Source organism: Alternaria atra (assembly GCF_907166805.1).
Source record: "Alternaria atra isolate CS162 genome assembly, contig: 28, whole genome shotgun sequence".
NCBI lineage: Eukaryota > Fungi > Ascomycota > Dothideomycetes > Pleosporales > Pleosporaceae > Alternaria > Alternaria atra.
The window spans coordinates 2401090-2410789 of record NW_025091326.1 but is presented as its reverse complement, the minus strand read 5'-3'; the positions used below and the strand labels follow the sequence as shown (position 1 = coordinate 2410789).

Sequence of the window (9700 nt, the reverse complement as noted above, 5' to 3'; positions counted from 1 at the left end):
TAGTAAGCTGCGTTGCCAGGATGGGTGCAGCGGTCTGAGCGGATCTGCTCCTTCGAACGGTGGCTACTGGTACATCTAGCTGGGCATTACGTCCCGCTGTCTCTACTATGTGGTGGTAACGAGGCCGCATCTCGTACGCGGCCTTCGCTTTGGCCATCTCGTCCTTCCTGGTCGGGCACTGGCGGCTCCACGCTTCATGTTCGCCTCGGCATGCTGCACATTTCCTGGGTACGCTCTGGCCGGCCCTCGATGGGCAGTCCCGGGTGTCGTGCTCCTGCGCACAGTGGCCACATGCTGTTGTTGCCTTGCACTGGGTTCCTATGTGGCCGTATCTTTGGCACTTGAAGCATTGCTTCACTCGGCACTGTCGCTCGTATCGCTCGTACTGGAAGACCTCGCCCTACCAGATCAGGCCCTCGTCGATGATCTTGTTCGCGTCCTCCGGTTTGGTGAACTCGATGGTGATGGTCGATGCTGTCTTGGCAGCAGCGTCTCTAGTCAGCTATCCTATGTGTCTTATCTCCGCCCAAGGTATGAAAGGTCGGTTGTCCTGCAGAATTTGCGCTCTGATTTCGTCGAGCTTGCTCATGTCCATTGTGCTCGTGCGTATGCCATGCGCTAGGACACCGTATGTCGGGATCTGTACTGTAGTGCCACTGCCTATGCGGTGGGCCCAGTCGTCCGCAAACTGTCGCAGCGCCTCGACCTCGCTGCTGCTAGCTGTCTTGATGCTCAGATCTCCGCTCTTCAGCTGATTAGATGAGACGATCTTCACGCTGGCTATGTTCTTATTGCCGCTCTGCTCAATGGCACGCTGGACATGAAGTTTAAGGTTACTGGGGTTCATTGCCCCCAGGCTCTGTATGGTGAGTGGGTCTCTGATGTTCATGATGACCTCACGCTGTGTCTGCACAGAAGGTGTTTTGAGACTTTGTGCATTGTATGTACCTGCTAGTGGAACGCCTCTGGCTGCCGCTGCCGCGTAGCTCATCGGTCCGTTCGCCTGCTCTTGTGGTCTTTTGTTCCTGATCTCTCGCACCACCTCCAGCGTTGCTTTACCCACCTCTGTGGCGTCCTTGGCTGCCGCCCTCGCCTCTTCTGCCATGTTGCCATTTTGTTGTATCTTTGTTGCGGACTGTTGTACGAGTTCTACGGTGGACTTGAGCTCTTGCTTGATCTGATCGAGGGTCTGCGCCGTGTTTTCTACTGCTGCTCTGGCCTCGGTCTGCGCAACGTTGAGGGCATTGCTGAGGCTGCTGAGGTCGGGGGAGTGCTGCGTTTTCAGGACGAACGTCAATGCGCCGCGAACGATATCGCCAACGATGTCTGCTGGCAGAGGCTGTTGGCCTCCATTGCGCTCGATTAGCGACAGCACCTCACGAAGGAAAGCGCTGAGGTTAGTAGCATGCTCGTCTATTGGAATCGGCCAGGTCGAGGCCACGGTGTCGCCATGACGCCTCAGCAGCAGTGGGCGCTACTTCTGAGTGCTGGCTAGTCGAGTGCCGTCTCTAGCTGACGTTTGCGTACGTTGAACTACGTTAATTCCAAAAAGTGGAATTCTCGCTGTTGTCGTGTTTCGAGGTTACGGCTTGCAATGTAGGGAGAGTGCAGTCGTCCGGGACATGATTGTTGAATTGCCAAGATATGCCAAGAGTCGATTAGCTTCGCCCCAACGCAGCGGGATCCCTTGGCAAGCCGCACGATGCTGGGTATTACGAGTCGTGACCTGGTTTCGCCGACCTATAGTCTTGTGCAAAAGCCTACATGAACAACAGAGAACTTAAGCAACCAACCACTACTGCTTTCGAAAGCAGGGCCGAGGCAATAGTACATGTTATCAGGCGGTTCAATCTCTAAAAAAGCATCTGTAGACATATCATATAGGGAGTTTAAACACAGTTATATGTTGACATAACCGCCGCCGACTTTTGCTACCCGTCTATGGAAGACAAAAGTGGAACGTTTGTAGTACGAGCGTGGTCTCTTATCCCGTCTCTCGGTTATGTTCGTTTCTTATTGGCCAGATTTAAGGAGAGCACGCTAGTCCTTGACTAGTGCACGCTCAGCCGCTGTCTTGTCTGACATCCGCGGGTCTTCCCAGTTAGCCACCCTTCAACGCGAACACGGGTTAGGCTTGTGCAGATGAAGCATTATTCGAACAAAGGTCTTCTCTTGGCCAGCCCTGTCGTGACAAGGACGAACGCAACGAGAGAAGAGTTAACGAGCTTCGGTTTGACGCCACTGCCTACATGCAGACAAGTTATATGGGTCTAGAAGGCCTTCCTTCTTCTTCTTCTAACCCGAGGAATCGACGATCCTCTCGGGAGACTTACTATAGTCCCTCCCCAGAGTTTTTAGGAGCGGAAAAATCTGAGGCTCAAGCTCCAGGGCCCATATTATATACCTTCGAGTCAATCAAACCCTTTGCACGAGGGTTACACAGCCAATCGAAGTAATCGTCTGTCATAAAGATTCGGGTATCTGGTTTGTCGATCTTCATACTTCTGGGAGGGGTCCACCGTATAGGACCATAGCTATATGATACTATCACCAGCCACACAGGCTAGTAGTATAATTGATATTGCCCCTCCTCTGTGCTTATATTTGGCTCTCTCCGCTCTCAGTCGAATGTCTTTCTGCTTCACAGTTCCGCTCTCTTAGACGTAGTCGTTGTGCTGCCCATTTGCCACCTACTGATCGCTTCGTGCGTCCCATCTTACACCAAGTCTTAGTGTCTCTTTTTCATTTCGACGGCGCCGCGATCTGGCAAACTTCGAAATGACTTATTTTGGTGATAAGGCACCCGAAGTCACCGCAACAGTAACCACCCTAGCGGCTATCGCATATGTGGTTTTTGGAATGCGCGTATATACAAGAATCCGGAACAGGGCATGGGGCATGGATGACTGGTGTATGACGGTCGCAACTGTAAGTGGGCTTCTACGTGAGTGTACGCCATTAAGTGAGCTAACGGTATAGATTCCGTTTACTGCGTTAACTGTGTCATGCCTTGGAGGCTCTTTTAAAGGGGTTGGAGTTCATGAGTTCAGGTTGTCTGCAGAACAGAAGACCGAAGGTCTCAAGGTATGTAAAGCAAAGTACTTAGATACGACACACGCCAAGCGGAATCTGACTTGCGTAGTTCTTCTTTTTCTTCGAGGTTTTCTACTGCGCTGCCATCATTCCCATCAAATTGAGCATTTCTTTTATGCTAGTGCGCATTGCATCGGGAAAAAAGAAGTATATACACAGTCTGTATGCGGTCTCTGCCATGTTTACAGTCATGAACTTCATCGCGTTGTTCTATATCATCTTCCATTGCAGCCCTGTCCAGTAAGTGCCCTAGATATGGGTCTTGTCGTTTTCTGGCTAACGATGCCCCCGAAGATACGCATGGAACACTTCTATCCCGGGCGGTAGCTGTAACCCTGCTAAAGTACTTGCGGATATATATTATGCTACCACGGTGGTGAACATTACTACGGACTGGTTCTGTGCTATACTGTAAGTCTTACCCAGATAGAGCCATACTGCGCCCTGTTCCAATTGTTGATCATTTAGGCCGATTCCACTTCTCTGGAACGTCCAGCTCAACCGTAATGCCAAGCTCTCTGTGGGTGTTATTCTCAGCCTTGGTGCTCTGTAAGTGGACCTATCTTTGACGTCGCCTTAGCGATGAATGCTAATGTGCTATTGTAGAGCAAGTTTGTCTGCTTGTATCCGTCTCGTTTATACGGTCAATCTGACCCATTCAACCGATTTTCTTTGTAAGTATATCCAGCCAAAGTACCAGCCCGTACCAGTTTCCTTGAAATTCGAGAGTGCGCATGCTAACTTTGGCTTCCAGTTGGTATCTCTGATGTATTGATTTGGGGATATGCTGAGAACGGCGTAGGAATGATTGTAGGCTGCGTCGCTACCCTTCGGCCTTTGTTTCGACGCATCTTTAACCTGGACGGGAACTCGGTACCGGAGCGAACGCCAAAAGACCACACGGTATGGGGCAGTGCAAATGCGCCATACAACGGGAGGGGAGAAGATTGGGTGATGTTGTATGAGCAAAATGACACTAGGGTGAAAGCTCTGAAGCCGTCCACTCAGCTGCGGCACTCGGAGAGCGAGGAAAGTATCCTGGGAACCGGGATTAAGATCACTAAGACAATCTTGCAAAATAGCACCTGTGTAGAGGAAGACGAGGCGAGATGTGGCAGTCGCAGGAACTGAGAAGGCATGTTTGATACAGTATTTGTTATCAAATTCCTTGCTCTCTCCTACCACTCATATAAATAGCTCCCCTCCTTTATAACTACTCAATCGTTTAAGTCCTTCATTTCCACGACCCACTAAATACAAGAAGTTGGCATACCGTGTCCGTGCGCGAAACGAGTCAGTTCGCGGGTCGAGCCACATCAAAAGATTGTCAGGAAATGGGCTAAATTCTCCTTTATTGGGGCGAGATCTCCAGCTATTGATCAAGCTTTGGCCAGAAGGGGACTCGGTCACTTTCCTCGAACTCGCTAGCATAATAGCTGGCAGGAGCAGTCTTTGGGAAAAAGCGCGTACCCCACTTACTTTCCAGCTTCTTCAACCTAATTCAGTCTGGGCTTCATGTCATTCTTTGCTGACTGTGCGCCACAAACCTGGTGAACGAACTGCTGGCGAAACCACGTATGCACGTGGCATATTAGTTGTACGAGATGGAGTCAGCGGCCTAGGGTATGGGTGACAGTGAGATCATCGAAATAGAAGCCTCACGTAGCGAGGTTTGTCGGATAAAATGTTCAAAATTGATTTTCTATTGGAAACCCATACTTTGCTGTGCCGCTTAACCTCGGCCCTTTACCAATACCGTACGATTGGACTCATTCTGAATAAATCCATTAATCTTAACGCATCGAGTACTGTGGCGAATGGCACAGTGTCCTTCTGTCTGTTGTCGATAAATGTTAGTCCAAGCGAAGGGACGAAGGGGTATAACGATGGATACAATAAAGAAGACAACACCCAGAAAAGTCATGCTGCAGGAAAGACACACCTATATTTTAGTTACTCACACCTAGGAGGAACCGTCATTGATGATACGGTGGCGGTGCGGAGGATGGCATGGGTTTCGTAGCAAGCTGCTGTGGAGATCGCCCGAAGATGATCTAGGGTTGGTTCTCGGGGAATGAGAGGGCGACGATGGACGAGAAGGTTGTACTAGCACGATTGGTGGATCGATGTAATAGTACGAGGGGGGTTGAGAATCAAGTAGTTAATCCTTAGATTGAACTTAAATCGAAGTTGAACACAATGAGCTGTAAGAGCTCATTGCCTAATGCTATATACTGAGGGTGATAGTTGTGATAGTCGCGAGCGCGACTATCGGTAGTGTTGATAGCCGCGCGCAGGACTATCGCTAGCCCTTGGCGTAACTATCAGCCACGTGACGCGTACTTCCTTCGGGTGGCCTGGCGCTTAGTGGCACAGTTCCTGTTTCACAGTACCCAATGATGAAGCCCGTGGCTGTGGTTCGTAACAGCTGCTCGACCCAGCTACTAATATGACAGATGACCTGATGTCGGAGCGCTCGGGCACGATCGCGTCGTGAAAGAGGTGGGGAATACTGTCCCAAATTGTGAGGTTTATGAATGTGGCTAATGGATATAACGAGACACATGTTCGATCTTGTTTGCGCCAAAACATGGGCGATCCGAGGTGGCCTTCTGGGCTGTACGGGTTTAAATCCATCAGGTCAAGGGCGGTATTTCAGACGTGCTTCATCTTGTTAATGCCTCACGATTCTGTAGCTAGTCTTAGGTTTCGATGATATATGGGCCTTCTCTAGCATTTGGTTCTTTCTCGAACACATGCAGTACGCATACAGTAGCAGAGATATCCTGCTCCTGTTTGGTTGATATGGCAGAAGATATCTCAACTATCAGGGCCGCGCTACAGACCCTCCGCGAAGTACCACCTCAATCGTTCATACCACACGTTCGGGAGCTGTGCCAAGCCAATGCTGCTGTCGCAGAAGCACTTGTGTTCATAAGTCAAAGCAGTAGCTACCACGCCATTGGAGTCGAAGCCGAAGCCGAGCGTAATGTGGTCTCTGAGAATGGCGGTATCTCCGACCTTCGGACGGATCAGGAAGAGAATGCTGTGCAGGAGACGCACAACATGCTACAAGGGAACACATCTTGGCGCCGCAGATCAGAGCATGCTGTGGTGCGGCTGGCGCAATACTGGATTCAAAGAAAATTGGCGGGGTCTACCGGTGGTCTACGAACCGTCGGCGATGCAGATGAGCACAGGCTATTAGTGGATCTGCGCAAGGCTGTACTATCAAGCACTCCAGTCGTGTTATCGATACTTAGAGGTGTCAAGAGGAAAAGATCTAGTGATGGCTCTTGATGTGACAGTAGACATATCCGCTAGTGTGCCCTGTCTAGTCTATGTACAACAGACATCTGTAAGGCCAAGCACCGCGTGCATACATCAAGAGCAACAAAAGGAAAATAACTTCGATAGTTATAATGCTCAGGCCAATTCAGAGACAAGATCACAGGATCTGCTATTATCTAGACGTTCATGAAAGTTGGTATGCTGTCTTGTGCAGAAGTGTTACATCTACGCAAAGTCATTGAAGTTACGGCTGATCCTCTGATTTCGCACGTGAGCCGTCGGCAGGAGCAAGTGCCGAGCTTGCGCACGAAGCACAAAGGCACTGTCAGCTTTTACGGCCCGTGCGCTCACGACGCGTTCGTGTATGTGCCTAAGTAATTACGTCGCGGTACAGAACATCAGGGTTCACGCCTCCTGTTTTGCGATGGTAGCGCGACATCCTTCTGAATACGAATCCACTGACACGCTAATAGCGGCTGCCAAACAGCTTCTCCGGCAACTCGAAGAGGTCAAATCGGCAGAAGGCCACGACGAACGCGCTCACGGTAGGCCTAGGCCGAGAAGCACATCCTCGAAGCGGTCGACTTCCAAATCAGATTTTCTGGCGAAACTAAAGGCGATTGCCAAGGAACTGGATGGACACATCGCAAATCTCGAAAGACAAGAGACGCACGAAACGGAAGGACACGAACCGGAGGGACACGAACCAGAGGAACGCGAAGCGGAGACACAAGAGTGGGAGACACACGAGCAGGATGGCTCAGCGTTACCCAGCCAAGGGCATGTCGCCGGCTAGGTTCCGACAGAGCGGCGAATGTCGGAGCGTAGAATAGAGGGTTCGAATCTGCGTTTCCTATACCGGCTTTCACAGCTTAGGAAGAACATGGTTGCCACTATCCAACGGGCGCGGAAGACACTACAATGCCACGATGTCGACAAGCGTGGATATCTCATTCTGCAAGTGCGGCATCACTGGGATACTTCAGAACTCACACAACTCCTACGCGGCGCCCAGGCATTAGGCCGGGACGAGATCAAAGGCTTTGCACTTGCTCAAGGAGACGCCGACTGTCTACACGCGCAGGTAGCCGCAGATATCTCGCTCGACCTCTGCGACGTGGATGGGTTCAGCGCAGCTGGTGTATCCCAGCAGTTCAAGGAAGAGTTCGAGGAGTGGATAGCAAGCCCCCCGACCGCGTTCGATACCTGATCAGCAAACCCTTGTCTGAGCACAGCATCAATAATCTACTCAACGCTGGCCCGCAGTGCAATCGCTGGCCCGAGATCGCCGGCGTTAACCGTCCGTACTGGTACGTTAGCTGCGAACCCAATACCCCCGCAACGTTGCACATCGAGGACGGCAACACGGAGTCTGCGAACCTGCTGCTGGCAGGCGCCGAAAAGCACTAGATCATCGTTCGCCGAAGCAGTGTTGAGAAGCTCGAGCGCTGCATTAGAGACCAGTTCCTAGGCTCAAGAAGATGTTCGCAGTTTGTGCGACACCACAACGTCATCGTGGGACCTCGATGGATTGAAAAATGGGGTATCAACTATGAGATCGTGTGCCAAAAACCGGGAGACGTGCTGGTCACTCTCCTGGGCCGTGTTTACCATGAAGTCCGAAATACTGGCAAGAACTTCGCAGCAGCCATCAACTATGAGTTCGCAGACGCTCCCGACGATCCAGCAGACTATGTTTGGTGTGAGAAGGGCGAAAGGAAATGTGGCAGAAACGTGCTTACTCGTCAAAGCTTCATGCCCGACGTAGCCAACCAAGCCATGGATTCCGATGATGGGACGCCTCCCCTAACCAACAAGCGGAAACAGCAGGGAGATGACAGCCACAGGACAAGTTGCAAAAGACCAGAGTTGTTATCAGTCAGTTCAGTCAGTCCGGAGCTCTCTCGACTGACTGAACTGACGTTGTGAGGTCACTGAACTGGACTGGACTGACTGCCAAGACTTTTCAATTGAGTTGAAACTGACTGACTAAACTGACGTCGCCGCCGCCTGCAGACTGGCTGGACTGACTGAACTGAGTTACCTGACGTCGAACTGAGATAATTGCTCCTGTATTTTCAAGATTTCTTCCTCCGATAGTGTACGCGCTAACCCCAAAGCTGACGTAGTCGTTGGCTGTATACCAAGCCTCTTCCAGCTCTTCAAACTCTGCAAAGCTGAAACAAGCTCTGGCTTCATATGGAGTCTCCGCGTGCCTAACATGTCGCCAAGCTCGCTGAAAGTCCACTTACAGTCTGCCGCTGCCGCTGGTATTGTCAGAACGTTAATAGCAAACTTTGAGAGTATGGGGAATTGCCTAGCAACTGACTCCCAGTATAGAAGCGGATTAAGAGACAGCTAGTCCTCCTCAGCTAACGCTGGCTGCCGCTTCTAAATCTCATACTCATCCTCCGCAAGGCTTGCCTCTACCTGCCGTATACTTTGCTCGATCGACGACTGTAGAAAAGCTGATCGCGACGTTGACAACCCTAGCTGGGACTTCTTACGCGGCGGCGTCACTGTCTGAGCTGGAATAGCTGCGGCATCCTTTCGCCCCTGCCACATGCGCAGGAATGCCCGGTGGTTATTGTCAAGCCAGCCGTCGCGATAGTGAACACCGTCACGGGCAGTAACATGGGTGTCGGGTACCTTCCAGAGCGCTGAGAGGTGGTGCTTGTAATGCGGGTGTAGTATCGTAGCAGTGTAGTAGACAGGCGCATCGTCAAATTTTGCGTAGTACTTAGCAAGCTTACTGTGAGCAAGGTTGACGTTCGTAACAAGATGATCTTCAGGCGCGTCTAGCCCTTTGTAATCTACATCCTTAAGACGGTCTTTAAGGGCCTTAAGCTGGTCGAGAAGCCACTCAAACGTTACTAGAACTTCCCAAATAGCGCCGTGGCGGCCGTGTTGTCCGCGGCCTTCAAGTAGCTGTGTAGCTTCGGCAAATGGCTTAAGGAGTCGAATGTACTCCGTTATTGTCGCCTAGTCCTTACCGCTTAGACCGCCTTCACGTATGTATAGTCGCGGCTGTGCAGCGGGCAGCTGCTCGTGGTTCTTCCGGCGTTGTGAGGGTGCTGTTGCAGCACTATGCTCCCCAAGTTTACATTCAATATAGCTATCGATAGGGCCGTGTAGCTTAGCTGCGCGCACAAACGTGCTAAAATAGCTATTCCAGCGGGTCTTGACAGGCTTAACAAGCTGCTGGATGTGAGGTGTAACACCTAGAGATTCTGCCTCCTCGCGCTGTAGGCGCTCTAGTAGTTGCCGAGTTTGAGGCGTGCAGATAGACGCAGTCACGTCAAAGAGGACGCCAATA

General features: G+C 51.1%; 2 protein-coding genes across 2 annotated transcripts; both read left to right on the top strand.

The window, feature by feature from the left end:
• Positions 1-2778: 2778 nt before the first annotated feature.
• On the top strand, positions 2779-7180 carry ALTATR162_LOCUS7834 (uncharacterized protein; the record flags this gene model as incomplete). The annotated part of the gene is made up of 7 exons (XM_043315463.1): positions 2779-2928; positions 2980-3084; positions 3143-3333; positions 3388-3504; positions 3562-3642; positions 3700-3767; positions 6858-7180. 7 exons carry the CDS (start codon positions 2779-2781, stop codon positions 7178-7180), a joined length of 1035 nt encoding a protein of 344 aa, XP_043171398.1.
• Positions 7181-7267: 87 nt separating this feature from the next.
• On the top strand, positions 7268-7594 carry ALTATR162_LOCUS7833 (uncharacterized protein; the record flags this gene model as incomplete). The annotated part of the gene is made up of 1 exon (XM_043315462.1): positions 7268-7594. The coding sequence occupies one exon, from the start codon at positions 7268-7270 to the stop codon at positions 7592-7594; it is 327 nt and encodes a 108-aa protein (XP_043171397.1).
• Positions 7595-9700: the final 2106 nt, after the last annotated feature.